Here is a 19,746-nt window from a genome sequence, read left to right as displayed (position 1 = left end):
TGAAGCTGATGTTGTTTCGAGGAGAGAATATATGATTGCTGGGAATTGTTTTCCTATTTGGAAGTAAAGCTGGGCAGGAGCCTCTGCAGGAGAACTTGGAGTAGGAGGCAGCAAACGCTCTGCATTCTCAGGACCCGACAGCGAGCAGTCCTCATTCCTTCCACCCCTCAGGGTCAGGGTGTCACCCGGCTCTCTTTGAATACGTGGCAGCTCAGTCGGGTCTCTCTCTCTCTTTTTTCCCCCATTTATTTTATCTTTGCCTTTTGATGATAGAGAAAAAAGGTCTTTTCCAAGACATGCTGTGCAGGTGCTTGTGGGGAAGATAGGAAGTATAATAGATCAGAAGATGTGTAGCCATAAACATGGGTCCTTTTGTTTTTGTTCCTCCTCTGACAATTAGCAAGATGACCTTGGGCGAGTCAGTCAAACCAATTACAAACCCACAGCTCTTGCCCAACCCCAGCCATCAGTGTGGGGTCCCAGTTGTGCTGTGGACTTCACTGTGAAGACCGGCAGACTGACTTGACTGCCTTTCCCACACCCTCTGAGCCTCACCTTGGACCATCTTTCAACACTGGTGAATTTCGTTTCACCCCAGGCAGTCTTCCTCATACAGACACCTTCTTTTCTCTTCCGTTGTAGTTGTAAAGCAGAAGGTCTCCTTAATCCTGGCTGTTGAAAGGAATGACTGTGCTGGAGATAGTTTGAAGTGAAATCAAAACTGCAAAAGAATCAGTGTCACCCTCGTAGCTCTTGATGGTACCTAGAATATGCGGTCAGGTTTTCTGCAGATGTACAGCATTTCAGCTGTATGATGGCACAAACTGGCTTTTGTAGGCTGGTCTAGAAAGTAGGTAAACATTTTAACACAGTTTTGATGGGGGAATGCATTCTAGTTTATTTGTAACTGACACATAATTGCCCAAACAAGATTTTCCCCGATGATTTTTAACTGTTCCTGTTGTCTGGAGGAGAGAGAGCACAGGGGTAGATCCAAGTACGATTGATTACCTGTATTTATTTGGAAACCACCACAGTATTGATGGGAATAGGCAGGGGGTACATTTGGAATATTTTAACCTTTTGGGGTTTTTTGCACTTGCAAAGTACAAAAGGGTGGAAAAGGATCTCTGTTTTGGAGCTGGATACCATAAATTTTTCATGAAATAATGTATGAGACAAAGCCCTCAGGTCACATCAATAGGATGTATTACTATTTTAAAGAAGTGGAAGGAGGATGCTTGGTAATCAGTTGTACTTATCTATGAGACTGGGCTGGGAAACACAATCCATTTGAGCAAGTGGGGGGGGGGGGGAATGCGCAGGTTACTCAGTGTTTCCGTTCTTCATTGACCCTGTCCCCGGCCATCCCAGGATGGATCAGAAAGGATCAGGCTGCTGAGTTAACTGAAAAGGCATTTTTTTAAAGATCTCCCTATGAATAGGAGTTTATTTAAAAATGTGTAAGTTATAGAAAAATAGCCAGATATTTTTGTTGAAGATTAAGATGGTAATGAAATACTGGATTTTGCCGTGTATAATGCCCTCCCATGTATAATGCGCACCCACTTTTTTGGCCCAAACTTTTCAGGGGGAAAACAACCTTTCGTTTCAATTTTTTAATTTAAATTTTTATTTGTTTAGGTACTTATTTTTTGTATTATAAAGGAATTTTAGCATTTACTTTTGAACGTGTTATGGTACATAATTTTAGGTAACAAATAATTACAAAACACAAGAACAGATATAAGGTACAAGGAATTTTTATGTACCAGTAACAAATTTACGATATTTATCACAGAAGGCCGAGAACTCTTCGTCGTTGCAAGTTCATCGTTAAGTTCAACAAAGTTGATTATCGTATTCCAGGGTATTATTTTGCATATGGATATCGTTATTTATTTCTAGAGTTACACCTTTAACTCATAAGCATAAATAAAAGAATTAGAAACATTTATATAGATACGGAATTAGCGCTACCATGTATAATGTGCGTCTTTATTTTTCCCTCACAAATTTGGGCAAAAAAAGTGCACATTCTACATGGCAAAATATGGTAGTTTGAATGCATACTTTTAGAAATATGGAAGTAATTCCAGGAGAAACAGATAAAGGGTTGAAAATTGGTATTTTTGGTGGGTAGGGAAGGGTGATACTTTTATTCTAGGGAAGACTGCTGTATTTTATTATCAACATTGAAGTAATATTTGTCTTTTTAAGCCATGTGCATGCTTTATTAAAATAAAAATCAGTATAAAATAAAACTTTCTTATAAACTAACAAAATGTTGATATCTTTTGAGAATTAATGTAAGTAGAATCTATAGTAGTACTATAACAATATATTTAAATGTTCTTAGGTAGAATCAATATATAGTTATTCAGTTTCAAAACATTCTGATTAGATTTATAGTTCTGTCTTTGGGCTATATTTGTTTGCACCTTTAGACCTCTTTTTTCTTAGCCTTATTATTATATTTACCTGTCAGGAGTAATATTAAAGTCAGAGATGACCATCTTCCTTTTAAACTACACACAGCACCTTGCACAGTATCTCAAATATAGTGAAGCTTCAGAATATGGTTGATAAGTACGTTTTCTGTTTTTTTTAAATCTCTTTCTAAAAATTACACGAATGATACAGATTCACTTTAGAAAAAATAGACAATTCAGAGAAGCAAACTAAAAATTACCCAAAAGCTCATCTTAACATTTTGATAACACCCCTCCAAATGTTTCCTCTACAATATATACATGTATATACATTTAAAGTAAAATTTTCCTATACACACTGTTTTGTACCGAGCTTTATATACTAAATAATGTCTTTCTGTGAATTTCTGTGAATGTCTTTCTGTGCCAAGTATTCGTGTTCATCTTTAATGACTGCCTAATCTGCTATGTGGATGTACCATGATTTATTGAACCAGTCCTTTTTTAGTAAACATTTAAGTTTTCTATTCTCGTTGTTAACAAGTTGTTTAATGAGTATCCTTATACATACAGTTTTGCATACTTATTTGAACATTTTCTTAAGATAAAATGGAATTTTTAGGTGAACAGGTATGCATTATTTTTAAGGCTCTTTGTCATGTCAAAATATCAATTTCAATCCTCATTAGTAGAGAAAAGAATATCCATTTCTCTACTCCCTCACCAACCGATGAGCAAAAATAGGTGCATCTTTGTTGGGTTAGTGAATCAGTATTTCTTAGAATAATAGTGCATTTGAACATTTTTAATATGGATATATTTTGTCTTTAGTTTTCTTTTCAGTGTTTTTCCCCTTTGTATAAAAACTTTCTTTTTAATTTTTAATGTGTTTAAAACTATTAACCATTTTTAAAATTTTTTTAAAAATTTCTCCCCCAATTTTGAAATTTTATGTTTTAAAAGCTGTTCCTTTCCCAAGATCACATATGTGGAATGAATTGATTTTCAGTATTTAGTGAGGTGACTACTTCTCAAATTTCTTCCTTTTTCCCCATCAGGAAAGCAATAGATGAACTGCTTAAAGAGGCAAAACGTGGGAAAACGAGAGCAGAAACAATGGGAGCTATGGGTTGGTAAGTACTCAAGTAACCTTCCTTAAAATGTAAAAGTCATATGTTAAAGAGAAAAGTCTTCAGCATCTAGAGGGGATGTAAAACCACGGATGTAGAGGAAATCACCCAAGACAAGTGGTAGAGAAGAGTACTGCTGAGGGCTGAAGGCTGAAGAGCTCTAATAACATGAAGAAATGGGCAGCAGGTATATATGGAGAATATCTGATATGGTTTTATCATCCCTTTGGTTCACAAATACCCCAGAGATACTTAGGTACTACTGTGCCTAACGGCACCTGTGTGAGAATAATGTTAGATCAGTGTTCATTGTTTAAGAATTCTGTTTTAATTGCAGTCATTAGTAAATTAAATTTTACTTTAGAAAATTCTAATTGTATTTTGATTATGTGACAATTCAGCTGTGTAGAACTAAAGTTGACCTTTACAGTTTCTGTACAAAGTAGATCTGGTTAAAACTTAGTAATATAAACAAAGGAAGATTTAACCTTAAGAATCAAGCCGACTCTTTAAAGCATTACTTTATTTAATAATAGCATTCACATTCAAAAAATATTCTGATTTTTGATCTCTTATCTACAATTTAAATTTTACTACAGTGAAGTACTGTGGGCCATAAAAAAAGTAAAATATAAAAATAAGATAAGAGTAGAAGCTAGACTTCCGAATATACCTCATTCTGTACATCTGATTCTTAGAACCATGCACATGGTTTATATAAAACAAAGTTCAATCAAATTAAATAAATAGAGGGAAAAGCAATCCCTAAATATCAAGCAAAATAAAACAAATAAGCCATTTAGTGAATGAATGGCGCAGCCACACAGAGAGGAACTATTTCAGGTGAACTGAAATTTGACTATATTTCCAAAAGACAAAAAAGAACTACAAAAAATCTTAAATTGTTTTTAGTCATCATATTGTTAGTAATAATATTGATATTGTTATTCTGAAAATACTACATAGTAGGATAAAGCAAAGGTGTAAATATTTGTAAATAGATACCAAGATTTTCAAGTTAGAGGTCACAGTCTCCCGGAATGCCCTTATTTCTTATAGCAACTGCAAGTTCAAGTGGTTCCCAAAGCTACCCTCAGCTTCAGTAATGTGTGAGGAGAATTCAGACAATTCACAGAAAACTGTTATACTTAACTGTTACAGTTTATTACAGGGAAAGGATACAGATTAAAATCAACCAAAATAAGAGATATAAAGGGCATAGTCTGGGAAAGTTCCAAATGGGAAGCTTCCATTGTCCTCTCCCTGGAAGCTTCCACTGTCCTCTCGCTGTGGAATCAGGATACATTACCTTTCCCCATTGGTGTGTGACAGTTTGCTTGGCATATGGTCAACCAGGGAAGCTCCCCTAAACCTCAGTGTTCAGAGTTTTTATTGGGGTCATTACCTAGGCATGATTGATTGATTGATTGATTGATTACTCACATGGTTGAGTTCAGTCTCCATGTTGACCACATGACCCAAAGTTCCTACCCTGCATCATATGTTGGTCTTTCTGGCATGGCCCTCCCTCTGAAACTATCAAGTGTGGCCAATCCCACGCTAAGATCCTGTTATTATGCCAGAAAGAAAATTGTCAAAGACTCTTGTAATTGTGTTGGAAAGACTCAGGAACCACTTGAAAGATCTCCCACTAGTCAAAGATGGGCTAATTTGATCATGAAAAAGAATAAAGCTATAATTATTGAGATACGTAAAATGTGAAAATCCATAAGGTCATAATGATAATCACAGCTAGGAACTTAGTGGTCCCTTCTTGGGTGATGCTAGGGAACCAAATCATTCATAAAAACTGGTAAATAGTGAAGAAGAATCAAGCATTTATTCTGTTCCCTGTACAAATTATACTGCAAGTTTACAAACTAATTGATAAAAAGAAAAATTCCTTATAGAATTACAACTGTTAAATATTGAGGGATTATAGAATTGAGATTATCATAATTTAATTCTTAACGATTCAGTAAGAAGACAATCTGATTTAAATGGACAAAACATTTGGATAAACGTTTCATCAAAAAATGATATGGGATTGGCCAGTAACCATATGAAAAGATGCTGAAATCATTGGTATTAGGAAAATGTAAATTAAAACCACAGTTACCACTAGGCATGCACTAGAATGTCTAAAATAAAAAATAAAAAACTGACAGTACCAAATAAAGATGTGGGTGTGCAACAACTAGTTGGTGGAAATGTGAAATCAGTACAACCACTTTGAAAAACAGTTGACAGTTTCTTACATACATACAGAATTCTTCTAACCAATTACCAGAAAATTGAAAACTTAAGCTCACACAAAAACCTGTACAGTAATGTTCATAGCGGTTTTATTCAAGATAGCTCAAAACTGGTAACAACCCAAATGTCCATTGATTGAGTGGATACAGAAATTGTGTTATATCTATACATTCAAAACTACTCAATAAAAAGAAAAAGAACTACTGGTACTCATTGCATGGATAAATTTCTAAAGCATTGTGCTAAGTGAAAGAAGCCAGACACGAAACATTGCACAGTGTAAGATTCCATTCATAGGACATTTTTAAAAAGTCCAAACTCTAAGGACAGAATACAGATCACTGGGTTGCAGGAGGTGGGGAGGGGGAAGGGATTTATTGCAGAACTTTTTTGGGTAGTGGAAATGTTCTATATCTTGATTTTTGTGACAATTACATGACTTCATACATTTGTCAAGACTCATAACACTACTTAAAAGGATAAATTTTATTCTGTATAAAATATCTCTGTAAACCTAATTTAAAAAAAAGAGTGTCACCATTTTACCATCCCTAATGACAGACTGAATCTAAGTAAAGAGCATCAATGGCTGCCAAGTCCATCAGATGAAAAGGTGCTGGGGAGCTGGCTGATGACGGGGTCAGGCTGACAGCACCTGCTCTTTTGGTCTATCTGGGCACCACAAAAAGGCGAGTGGAAAAGCAAACCACCACTTGTGACGCATTCTGGTCAAAAAATTGAACTCAAATCTGATCAAGTCTTCATTTAGAACTTCTAGTTTGCAGGAAATACAGAGGGCAGAGGAACATGTTAAAGGACACTACAGGGATAAAAAATCACAAAAACCCAAAACGTGGGGAATTCTACAGGACAAACAACCCAGTTTCTTTAACAAATGAATTGTAAGGAGGAAAGAAGGAAAAGGAGTATCCTATGAATTAATAGGTTTGAGACACATCAAGTGCAACATACCATGTTACCATCCTTATCCATACTAACAGTTGCGGGTTTGACAATATTAAGGAATTAATGTTGATTTTTTTTTTACATGTGATAATCGTATTGCTGTTATTTTATTTATAAAAAGCTATTACGTTTTAGAAATTCATTTTGATGTATTTACGAATTAAGTGATATAATAAAATGAAGTACTCTCCAGTGTGAGTCAATCTGTATGTAACATACATGTAATCATCTTAGATTCAAAAAATACCTACCTCCTGAAAGGATGGCTGTAAAACTTTGGTGAGATAGTATGTATAAAAACACTCAGCACTGTTCCTGGCATGGAGCAGTCCATTAGTGAATGTTAGTTAAATCTGCTCTTTATCTTCTTTCCAGCCCTCCTCTGTCCTTCACAAAAATCAGTGGCTTCCACAAATGGGCATCACGTTAGCACAGCCTTTTTTAGGGGCGGGCTGCTTTGGTTATCCGTGTAAGGCAGGATCTTGATCAGGTTGACAATAGTCATTGGTCTAATCTAAAGAATCAGCATAGAATTAAATCATAAACTCTGAAGACTTGACACGGGACTAAGAAAATAATCGGTAAGCGTTCCTCTTATGTGAGGAGTGTCCAAGAAAATCAGTTGTCTCTAGGCAGCTCTCCAGATGGTAGTCATTTGTTCTGACCACTGTCGTGCCACTTATTGTTCTAGTAGAACTTTGTGATAGTAGAGGTTTATTGGTGTCAGCTCTGTGTTCCCCGGGGAGCGTTTCCATATGTGCAAGCCATCTTGAGATTTTTGGGAGTGTTGATGTACTCTTTGGGCATCATATCAGTTAGGTTGGCAGAAAGTTAGCGAGGATTCCTTCCAGTTCCAGGTTCCTTCCAGTTTTCCAAATCTCCCAACCATAGGGCGTGATTCTTTTCCACATGGTCTAATATAGTAGCAGCCATTAAATCCACATTTCAGTTAGCAGACAGGAAGAAGAGGAGAAGGTGGGCCTGCCCCCTCTCTTTAAGGATACTTCCTAGAAGTAGTGTACACTATTTCTACATAGATTTCATTGGCCACAACTTAGTTTCATGTCTACACCTAGCTACAAGGCCAGGAATTTAATCTAGTTTTTCCCAGGCTGTCATGTGCCAGGTAAATATCTGGGGTTCATTTACTATAGAAGAAAGAACGGATATTGGGGGACAACTGGCAGGTTCTACCCAGAAAGGAGGGAGAAGCATGTTGAAAAGGTAGTGAAGGATGGCAGGCAAAGAAAGACATTCCAGAGTTATAAGAGGCAGGTCGTGGGAGAACAGGATGTGAAACTTACATTTTCCCATGTGTCTACAAGACAAGAATTCCTGTTGACATTGCTATTTTTTTTTTCAATTTTCTTATAACAATGATCCTCAAACTTTTTGGTCTTAGGATCCTTTACAGTCTTAAAAGTTATTGGAGGACCCCAAAGAACTTTTGTTTCTGTGGGTTGATATTTATTGTATTATAAATTAAAATTGAGCAATTTTTTACAGTATTAACTCATTTAAAAATAATAATAAACCAATTACATATTAATGTAAGTGATATTTTTTATAAAAATAACTAAATTCGCTAAAATATATAGCATAGATTGGCATTGCTTAATATTTTTTCAAACCTCTTTAATGTCTAGCTTATAAAAAATACCTGGAATTTCATATCTGCTTCTACAGTCAATCTGTTGTAATATGTTATTTTGGTTGAAGCAAGTGAAGAAACTCTGACCTCACACAAATATGTCCTTAGAAAAGGAAGAAATATTTAAATAGCCTTTTCAGAAAATCGTGGTTCCTTTAATACTACATCGAAACTTTGCAAGGAACCTCAACGAGTCGTATCTTTTTAACAATGTGAACTTTTCATAGTCAATTACGATAAAATCCCTTGGCCGGCCTTGCACTTTGACTGGACCTGGTACTCCTGCAACTGGAAAATGGGGGTTCACTGGGTTATGAAGATCTCCCAAATGTTGACGTCTTTCATTACATAATATTTAAAAAACACATTTGTAAGTATCAGCGCTGATCTCATCAGAAACCTGTTTTCAGTGTTGGGAACCTGTCAAGTTCACAGTTTTCCAGGCATTGAATTTTCTTTACTAGAAAACTCCAGTTTTATCATTGGCAATGAATACTGGGACTTATTTTCCTTGAAGTGACTGACTCACTCACATGAATAACCAGCTAGTTCACCTGGCAATTCAAACCAGGGCACAAGTACTTTTCCTTGAGGCGGCTTGCGGTCCAGCACACCCTAGAGGATGTGCGCTGTGAAAGGTGTGGCCCAAGGACAGCCAGGACTTGCTTCTCCTCCCTGGTTCAGGGACAAAGAACACCTGCCCCATCGTGCTCATCCTGGGAGAACACCTGGTTTTCTCTCTGTTTAAATAATTGCATGCACGTGCATGCGCATATGTGTGTGAATAAAAACCTTTAACCACTAATCCATTAGTTCCCAAACTTATCTGCTCATTGGAAATCATCTGGGGAGCTTTCACAGATTCGTGCCTGTGTTCCCACCATCAAAGATGATTAGTTTGGGGTATGGCCTGAGTTTTGGAGTTTTGAAACAATACCAGGTGATTGTAAAGTGCACACAAATTTGAAAACCACTGTACTAATCCCTGTTGATTAAAATGAAAGCCACCTGCTCTGCAGAGTTCAGAGTGTTGCCACACCTCTCCCGAGACAGGCAGCCTCGACTGCACTCAGCCCACTGTCCAGCCATGGGTGTCCCCACATCCCTTTCTGTCAAGTAGAGTGGACCTCCTTGGACAGACCCATAAAGACTAGATAACCTATAGCTTTCTGGAGGCCCATGATCTGTTTTTTTAAGCATCTAGAAGACCTTTATATTTGCTTTAAATTTTAAAATAGAACTAGAGTGAGTGACATTACTCTTTCCTCTTGAATATTCCATAAAATGATCTTGACATAGTTGAGTCGTTGCCAGAAAGAGATTGCTGAACTAAAGAAAATGCAAGTGGGATGCTGTGTTTTGTAAAGAAAGAGACCATTTGGTGCTGTATAATTCTTGAATGTATTTCAGCAAAAGAATCTCTTCAGAAGTATTCTTGACCGAGGCCTTGGAGTAGCTGCAATATTGGCCCATATGCCTTCTTTTTAGTTGACTTAAGGGAACTTATAAGCACAAACTTCAGAAATGTGCCCAGCTTCATTGTCTACAAAGCTGTTTTTATTCTGGCCACATTCATTTCAGCTTACCTAGGGCCCAATATAATTTTGAGTCTAGTATCTTCCGGACGTCAGCCTTATACTTGGAAAGGCTTGTCTTTAGTGGTACAAAAAGCTCTATAGATTGAATCTGGCAGAAAACGATTCCTCAGTTTCCTTATCCCAATTGTTTTAAGGGGAATGACGTTTTGGGGTGCTTTTCTGTTTTGGCATGGGGTCAGTCTGGTAATAAAGAGGACTGTGTATCACCTACATTGTTCTCCTATTTTTATGTCATCAGCTTTTGATTATTGAAAAACAAATAATTTCTCCAGTCTTTAACCAGGCATGTGTTTTTTCACTATCCGAATATTTGCTGAGCACCAGTAGGTAGTAAGAGGCCAGGCGCAGGCAGCAGTAAGGAAGACACTGTCCTGGCCGTGAAAGCTGTTCATCCACTGGTGGAAAGGGACAGGTGAGCAGGTGAGCACAGTGCATCGGCTGGAAGCAGCGGGAAGGGAAGGAAGGGCTCAGATTTCAGAGTGACGCACGTATGAGGTTCTTGGCAGTATTTCAGGGCACAGAGATCCAAAGCCTTTCCTTTATAGTTTACGAACCTGGGGCCTACAGAGGTTCCCAAAGGCTGGCTAGCCAACGCCACTTCCTTATCTCTAGCTCAATCCTCACACTGTGTACTACCTCTTCTGTGGATTGTTGTCTGTCAGCACGCAGAACATCACCGGTGCTTCCTGCCCCTGCTTCCCACATTCCTTTCCTATCCAGTTCAGAAAGTGCCTCAGAGGGCCTGGAATATGTTACTGTTGGATCATAAAGCTGTGTAAACGCTTTGTGCTGCTAAGGGAGCAGGAGGCCGAGGATACAGCCCGTCGTCTATCCCAATACAGCGCTGCATGCCTATCTGCTTCTGAACTTCATCTTCCCACACCTCTGCTCCTCCTAAACAGCATCGATATAGAAGCAGAGAGCCTGGTACTTATCTTGCTTCCTGACCTAGCATTATGCCTCACATAGGAAGGAGTCAAAGTGGTGTAAAAATAAATAAATATTACAGCTATCGATGTCGACCGTTTTTCATTACGTTTAGATGGAGTGTTACAGACAGTGCATTCGAAACCTGCTGTGGGCCTCAGGACTGTTGTGTGCAGAGTAACTAAGGATCAGCTGTTTAGCAATAGGGGTCAGACGCTATAAAAATTTCTCAGGTGGCCACACGCTGGGGCGTTTGACTGCCAAATTATAAGCTGTAGCAGCCTGGGTGGTTCTGGTAGTCGAGGCGGCATTAAACAACCAAGTGTGTTGTAGTCACCCATGGCCTCAGGACTTAGAGTAGCAGCCTTGTTTCACGGAGCGCTGGGGGTGTAGTTGTACTTCTTTCCGTGGGTGCTTTACACTTACATCCATGCGAGTGCACAGGTATGCACAGAATGAAAGATAGAATGCTGTCCTCTGAGGTGGGGGTGGGTTTGGCTGTAGAATAAAGGAATGGTTTGGACTGCAATTGATGGAACCTAGCTTCCACGAGGAAGGCCTCTGTTCCTTCCCAAGGCCTCGATTTCACGGACCATGAAAATAAGAACCATAGTTTCCCACAGCCTCTTGTACTCCCCAGATCTCAAAGTTAAGTCAAGTGTGTCTGGGGATTCTCTCCGCCTTTTTCCATGTCCTCGGGCTTGTGAGTCGCCAGCTGTTCTTAGCCGACTTGACGCGGCGTGCAGATGTGCTGCCTGGTGCCTGGCCTGGCCTGGGCTCCACGTTGCTGGCAGGCTGTTCACCGGGGCTCTTTCCCTGACTGGCATCTGGTTAGACTGCAGCGTGTCTGTCTTCTGCTCCTCCTGCCCCATCTGGGGTAGTGCGGGCAGGGTGGGCTCTGGAGTCCCACCGCCTGGTTCCAATCCCAGCTCCACCTCCTACCAGCCTGACACCTTAGATAAGCTGCTCGGCCTCGTTTGTCCATCTGTAAAACGGATGGCGGTCAGAGAAAGGAAGTGAGGAGACATTGGTCATGTAATGACACGGTGATTGCTTCATAAGTGTTCATTAGCATCATCGTTATTTTTTTGCTTTTATTTTACTTGTTTCTTTAAGTATAGGTGGCATACAATCTTATATTGGTTTTGTTGGTTTCAGGTGTACAAGATGGTGATTCAGCATTTTTATACCTTACAGGGTGATCACCCCATTAATTCTAGTAACGTCTGTCACTGCAAACGCATCACAGTATTATTACTATATTCCCCTTCTCCTTTTCCCCCACCCCCACCCGATTATTGGCTAGTGGTCATGTGTCACTATTTGATGGGTCATAGTCAGGAGACTGTTAGAAACGAGAAGTGGCATAAAGTCTAAATCTGTAGAATGCCGGATATTATTAACGCCAATGCTTCAGCTGTAGAGAGACAAAAGTATTAAAATATGGAAAAAAAAAAACATTACATTTTCCCATTTTTGATCTCTAGGTTTCATTTACTGTTTACTGTTTTTCATAAGTCGAGTATGATAACTGCAGGGAGAAAGTGCCTTGTTTGTGCAAATTATGTTATACAGTGTGCCTACTCAAAAAAAAAAAAAAAGATGAAAAGCTTAAAAGCCTTACAAGCCTCTCCTCGATCAGTCTTCGTCTCTCCAATGGTGGATTCTCTAGAAACCCGCCTCTCGTGGGGTGTGGAGCCTTTCCCGGGACGTACAGAACCCTTCAGCACAGCTGGGCTGGAAGCTTTGACAGTGAAGGGAATTGCTTCACTTGTAAGTGTTAACATACATAGAATGCTTGATCTTCAGTGCTGTCGTGGTACTTTCTTCTTTTGAAAAGCTTTGTTGAGGTATAAATGACAAAATATAAGCTGCACATGTTAGGTGCACATGGTAACTTCTGATACCTATACACTCATGAAACCAACTACACAAGCAAGATAGTAAGCACATGCGTCACCGCTGACTCTACTGAGAGCACTAATAAGCCCTTTCTCCCAGCCCAGCAGCCATTGACTTTCTGTCACTATAGATTAGTTAGCATTTTTTAAGAATTATATTTAAATGAAATCATAAACTATGCACTCTTGTTGTTCGTTTTTATTTGTTCTTTAGATTCCACATATAAGTGAGATCATATGGTATTTGTCTTTCACTGTCTGACTTACTTCACTTAGCATAATACCCTCTAAGTCCATCCATTTGTCGCAGATGGTGAGATTGCATTCCTTTTTATGGAAGAGTAATTCATTGTATATATGTACCACAATTTCTTTATCCAGTCATCTATTGATAGGCATTTCGGTTGTTTCTATATCTTGGCTATTGTGAATAGCACTGCAATGAACATAAGGGTGCATATATCTTTTTGAATCAGTGTTTTGGATTTCTTTGGATAAATACCCAGGAGTATTAAGATAGTTCTATTTTTAGTTTTTTTTGAGGAACCTCCATAGTGTTTTCCATAGTGGTTACAATTTGCAATCCCACCAACAGTGCATGAGGGTTCCCTTCTCTCCACATCCTCGCCAACACTTGTTGTTTGTTGATTTATTGATGATTGCTATTCTGACAGGAGTGAGGCGGTATCTCATTGTGGTTTTTATTTGCTTTTCTTTGATGATTAGTGATGTTGAGCATCTTTTCATATGTCTATTTGCCATTTGTGTGACCTCTTTGGAGAAATGTCTATTCAGGCCCTCTGCCCGTCTGTGGGTCCTTTCAAAGGCAATTTTAACCAGTCTCATTATGTTTAGAGTTTTATATCCATTCATGGATATAAAATTGGCTGTGTTTTATATAATAAACCCAACTGGCTTAAATCACAACTGGCTGTGATTTAAGTTAGCATCTTAAATCTGGCTTTTCCCACATGAGCTAGTATAACTTTCTAAAACCAGAAATAAACCCCAAATAAAAATAACTAGGCAGGGTGAGAAAGTCGACTTTGGGTGGGTCAGAATGACAGACAGGAAAGCAGCCAGCCCGTCTGGGGCCTTCTCCAGCCCGCTCCCCAGCACACCTTTGGGCACAGCCAGTGACGAAGGCAGAGCAGACACATCGAGTGGCCACGGCCTGTAACCTGACCACAGGGCTCAGGGTTTTACCTCAGCGCTGGTGTGAAAAAGGCTGTCGAATGGTTCAGCATCTGATGCTAGCTTGTCATGTCATCTCAAATACAGAAAAAATTACACTAAGAAAGAGCAGAGAAACAAAACAATAGAAAGATAAGTGAAATGAAGTAATATCCTAACGTGATAAATGAGAAGAGTAATTTTCTGAAGGGTGGACATATGGAACACATGCTAAATCTGGAAGGGACCTTGGAAACCGCCTACGTACTTCAACCTTTAGTTTTATACCTGAGGACCATCTGTGAACAGAGTTGACAGAAATGCAAGTTACAAGGTCAGAGGTAACACCCAGTTTCCCTTACCCAGATATCCATGGAGAATTAAGATAGCCTGGAAAGTGAAATTTCCAGAATAGAAGTCTAACTATTTTAAGTACCAAAGCTTTTTTTTTTTAATTTTTATTGGGGAGTATTGGGGAACAGTGTGTTTTTCCAGGACCCAACAACAAGTCGTCGTTTTCAGCCTAGTTGTGGGGGTTGCAGCTCAACTCCAAGCTCAAGCCGTTGTTTCTCAATGGCCCATGTGGGAATCGAACTGGCGACCTTGGTGTTATGAGTACTGTGCTCTAACCACTGAGCAACTGACCGCCCCACCAAAACTTTTTAATTATAACCATTTTTATGAAAATTTCTATAAAATGTCTCATGAACTTTTTCTTGATGGCTCAAGTTCTTTTCTTTTTTAAATATTTTTCTCATTGAGAAACGTCAGATATTCTACTCTAATTCTTGATTAGCTTCTTATCCAGGGTGATTTGAGATTCTGGGATGTTCTCTTGAGTTTGCCATCATGGAAAAATGCCTGGTGTATTAACTTACTTGAGTGCTGTATGTATTCTTTTTTCACGAATAGGGAGTGAATAATAATAGTAATAAGAATAATATAGGTCCATAGTCCCTTGCTTAAAACCCTTGGATGCAGATTAGCTTCTAAATTTAGACATTTTCACACTTCAGAAGGGAACTGTAGCAATATGGTATGCACCCCAAGTACCCCAGTGGCCCTTGCTCAACACATTAGCATTTCTTCAGCAAGACATGCGAGTGCCAGCCGTAAATTGGACAAAGACTTGATATAAATAGCCCAAGTGTCGGGTTAGTTCAGATTTTTGCTGCCAGAAGAGTTGTGGTTCATAAAGAGCACACGGTTTTCAATTTTGGAATGTGGATAAGAAACTAGCATAGATCCATAGGTAACGGTTATTGAAGATTTACTATATTGCAGGTACTGTGCTAAGTGCTTTCTGCATTATCTCATTAAATCCTCACAATAGGTTGATAAGGTAAATATTTCCATTACTCCCATTTACAAATGGGGAAGAGCAAGTACTTCTGGCTCCTGTTTACTGATGCTCAGAGGAGTTAAGTAATTTGCCCATGGTCACACAGCTAATTCCACAGTAGGGCGAGACTATGCACCAAAGCTAGCATTTACTAAGCACTTATTACATATCAGGTATTATTCTAAGCACTTGACGTGTTCTCATTTTATCTGCATGCAGCCCTTTAAAAGAGCCACTATTATTATCCCCATTTAACTGATAAGTGGCAACAGAGAGGTTGTGTAACGTGCCTCGCGTTCAGTCTGATACATGGTATGATCCCAGGGCACTTGTGCTCAGCCAGGACACCGTGTTGTACGTGTTCATAGCAATGAGACGACTGGCTGTGAGAGTCAGCAAAATTCATTACCACTTTGAAGGCCAGGGCTGCTCTCTCCCCATGGACTTCCTCCAGATCAGGGGTTGTTCCTCTCTTGATAGTCTGACATATTCCGTGCAGATTTTATCATTTCTTTATCCAGAAGCATTTACTACAGTACCTTCACATCTGCTTGCGACCACCCTCCTTGTCTCATTGCCCTGCCTTGTTTGTTAGTAGCTTACGAATGAGCACTCGTCATCGTTTCTAAAATGTGCCTTGTCATGTTTGGGAGAAGTCACTTCCAAAGCCTCCCCACTTCCCCCCTCAAGTAAACCAGTTCTCTCCAAGCCATCCTTGACTATTCACCTTGAGTAGAATGCTAGGCACAACCAACATTACAAATGCCATCTTTGATGTAAAAAAGAGATGCAAATGCCAGTTTTCTCGTGGCTAGTCAGGAAAAGCATCTCATTGTGTGACTCGCCCTTTTGGCCACTCTGCCAAGAGAAGGAAGCGTGTCCTCTGACACAGCCGTCACTCTCAGCATGAACCCCGCCGTTCTCTAGCAAAAGAAGAGTGTTGTTTTTGGTTAAGCGAGTGATGTCCAAATGATCTCACCTGGGAGATAGCAAAAATAGTGGGAGTCCCCAGGAGTTCCAAAGGCTTTGTTTTAAGATCCTAGATTATTGTCCCATCGGGCAATGATCCCTTTTCCTTGTTTGTTTCATCCAGAGAAGAACTGACTGGCTTTTTACCAGCACTGAGATGGTCCACTCCAGTGACAATACCCCCGAATTCTCCTGTCGCTGCCTGTTCCTAGCCTTCTGTATCCAGAAGGATACAGAGATGTGTGTGGTCCATTGATTCATAAAGAGGATCTTTCTCCTTCAGCAAGCACGGCCACCGTGGGCAGAGCGGGCACTCGGGCGTCTTACATTTCCCTGCCGTGCCGCTGTGGTGGACTTTTCTGCATCTGTGCTGAGTTTGCAACTGCGGTGGTTCAGGCGTCTTCAGCGAAGCAGTGCCTGAACCCTGGGGTGCCCTCCTGACTGAAGTAGGAGCCCGGCCATCCTGTCTCACGTTCCCCTGGGCTGAGGCGCCTCCGGGAGGCTGCATGGCTTCGCCTTGGGGCGGCTGAGGGAGCCTGACGCTGGTGCACTGCTGTCCCCTTAGCACACGCAGGCCTGTTTTTCTTCGCTTTTCATTCTTGCCTTTCTTCTTTGCGTCTCACCTCATTCCCTGTAGCCTCCAAACCCCAGTGCCTTCCCCACCTCTAGATGTTCCCGCTGCTTCTACTGCACGCCACTGTCCTTTCTCTCAAACTCTTCCTCCTCCTCCTAGCTCATTCCCGTCCCTGTTCCTGGCCTGGCTATGAGCCGCACCCAGCGCCTGTACACCATGTTGGTTCTTCTCAGATGTTGCTTCTGCCCGTGCAGGTTCAGGAGCTGCTTGTTTGCAGCAGGAGACATTTTCTTTTCTTTTTCTCCTCCTTTCACTTCCAGACTCAATGCCATTCTGGTTGCCTGCCATGTTCTGACCTCCATACAAGTGACCTGGGCTGATGAATGCCTACATTTCACTGACACTGTACTGGACTGCAAAATACTATGTGGGGTGCTGGTGGGGTGATTGGGTGGGAGTATTTGTGGGGTTCTCTTTGAATCAAAGTTTGATATAGAGATGGAGACTATAGAATCCGATATCCATTTTGTTTACTACCAGCCATCCTGAAAAACATGTTTTGGGGGATTAATATCCACCTAAGATTAGCCCATCGTATGGCAAACGGCTCAAGGCCAAAGAAAATATTCAGGTTTTCATTTGTATGGGGTTTTCTTTTCCAAAATGAAAGATTTGCTACATGTGAAAAATCAAACAAATATTGTGGTATGTAAGTACAACTCAGCATGTTAATTAACAGTTTAATTAGTTGCATCTCCCTGCTGGGTAACCTTGAATCAGGAAGTTGCTTAAATGCACACTGCACAGAAATTCATCCCGAGGTGGATGTGTGTACAGTACTCCCCAGCAGAACAGAGACGAGGCCTGAAATAGAAAGTGGGAGGGGTTTTTGAAAGGCAGAAGGTGATTGTGGTATTTTTATAGATTCTTTAGACAATTTTTATTTCTAGAATAGATCGTTTAGCTCCAGTATTCAAGATGTAGCAGGATATACTTTTTTGTTTCTTGGAGAGGGACTTATTTTCACTTTTCGGTAATTAAAACAAGCCACAATACGTTTCACTTGAAATGTAGATTATAGTCAATTCAGGCATTCATTGTTTAAGGAGAAAATGTGAAATGACTCAGTTCTTGTGTTGTGGTCAGAACCTGTACGTACATAGCTGTAGAAAAGTTAGCCCCAATGGGGAAGAAAGGGCGAAAATGTTCAGATGAGGTCCAGCCAGCCCACCTCAGAGATTCCAAGTGCCTTGCATTCTCCCCTTGTACTCTCAGTTTACACTAGGTGGCATGCAAGGAAAGCTGAACCAGTTCAGAAACTTGGTTCTGTGGACGAAGAATTCTTTGGCAGCAGCCATGCTCACGGGTTCAGCTCTGGAGTCTGCTGTTTGATTTATGATTGTTTTCTTCCCCCCTCAGGATGAAGTGTCCTCTTGCTGGCACAAATAAAAGATTTCTAATTAACACAATTAAGAATACACTGCCCTCCCATAAAGAGCAAGATCCTGAACAAAAAGAGGGCGATAAGGAACCTGAGGAAAGCCAGAACCAGAAAGAAGAAAACCGGAAGAAACACAGAGCCCACCCTTACAAACACGGCTTCCGAGCCCGAGGCACAGCCCGTCATTCTCCACCGAGGGAGCGGAGCAGCCAGGACAAGTATGAAAAGCGGTCAAACAAGCGATGAGGCAGGACGGAGAGTGAGCAAGACTGTCCCCAGCCATGAGTGCTGTTATTTCTGGGACTGGGGCTGTGCAAAGAAGGGTTATCAGGGACAGGCCTTGAGTTGGCAGAGCAAACATCTAAGAGTGATTTTTTTTTATAGTAGGTCCTTTGTTGTGAAACACGCAGAAAATGACCTAGAAACTCCCCAGGAAAATTAGTATAAAGAGACTTGCTCTGAAGATGTGTTGGCAGGTTTAAGCTACTTCAGCAGTGGTATACATATGTATTGTTTCTATTCTGTCTTGTTTAGAAGTTGGTTTCAAACTACATCTAGAATGTAAAGGTTTTCAGAGATTGTAAAAACTAGTTGCAATTTTTTTGATGTGCTGCACATGTGGTCATTTCTCAAAATTTCTCCAAAAATGAAATACTTATAAATCCTATACTTTACCTTTTTGGGTGACAAACTTAAAATTTAGAAATTGCCTGGCCAGTAATCATAGTTCAGAAAAGTAGTAGCCTTCCAAGGGCTAGAAATCTACCAAGGAACTCTTTCATAACTCTGCCTTTGTTTTCCTTTCAGTGAACAATATGGGAAATTCTCAAAATGGCTTGGAATTTAGTGCTCTGTGTCAATGCGCAGAGGTTGAAAATGATTCTGTTGTTCCTTGTGCAATCTCAGATGTATTCCTCAGTTAGAATAATTTTTCTATACTTAATTTTTTTGACTATGTAAGTTTTAAGTGGTGCTTTTAAAAGAACCCCCCAAAATTAAAGTGAACATAATTATTTTAATGCTATGTCTTATTTAGCTAAAGACCTATAATACCACTCTTAGTATAATTGTTTCAGAAATCTTAATTTTAAATAAAAATGTATTTACAAGGCTTTTTTTGTTTTTGTGGTTTCTTTTTTTACAGTCTCGGCGTGAATCTGTTTTAACATACAATTACAAACTTCAAACTGTATTCTTCCTTTCATACTCAGGAAAATGTCACCAAGCACCCTCTTCCCCAGTCCACAAAAGGAAGAAGAATCTGTCACTCTTTGCCCTCTCCCCAGTTTTCCAAAGCTTCGAGCTTATGCCTGGCTGCTCCCAGATAATCACTCTGCCACAGCCCCGCTCCCTGCTTCCTGGCAGCCAAGAAAGCCCTTTCTAAAA

The 19,746-nt window shown here is 40.0% G+C and overlaps 1 protein-coding gene across 2 annotated transcripts in view; it reads left to right on the top strand.

Moving 5' to 3' along the window:
• LOC308496991 (protein POLR1D) overlaps window positions 1-19,474 on the top strand; it is a 39,906-nt gene extending 20,432 nt beyond the window's left edge. The window contains exons 2-3 of one of the 2 annotated variants that reach the window (XM_081046892.1): window positions 3,491-3,565; window positions 18,339-19,474. In XM_081046892.1, the coding sequence (XP_080903018.1) occupies window positions 3,491-3,565; window positions 18,339-18,606 (343 nt within the window). In that variant the 3' untranslated portion in view covers window positions 18,607-19,474. The remainder of the gene's footprint in view (window positions 1-3,490; window positions 3,566-18,338) is intronic. The other variant, XM_081046893.1, reaches the window with a different exon arrangement.
• The last annotated feature ends 272 nt before the right edge of the window (window positions 19,475-19,746 follow it).

This window comes from Rhinolophus hipposideros (genome assembly GCF_964194185.1).
Source record: "Rhinolophus hipposideros genome assembly, chromosome: 4".
Lineage (NCBI taxonomy): Eukaryota > Metazoa > Chordata > Mammalia > Chiroptera > Rhinolophidae > Rhinolophus > Rhinolophus hipposideros.
Note: the sequence above shows the minus strand (reverse complement) of the source record. Positions and strands in the feature narration are given on the sequence as shown.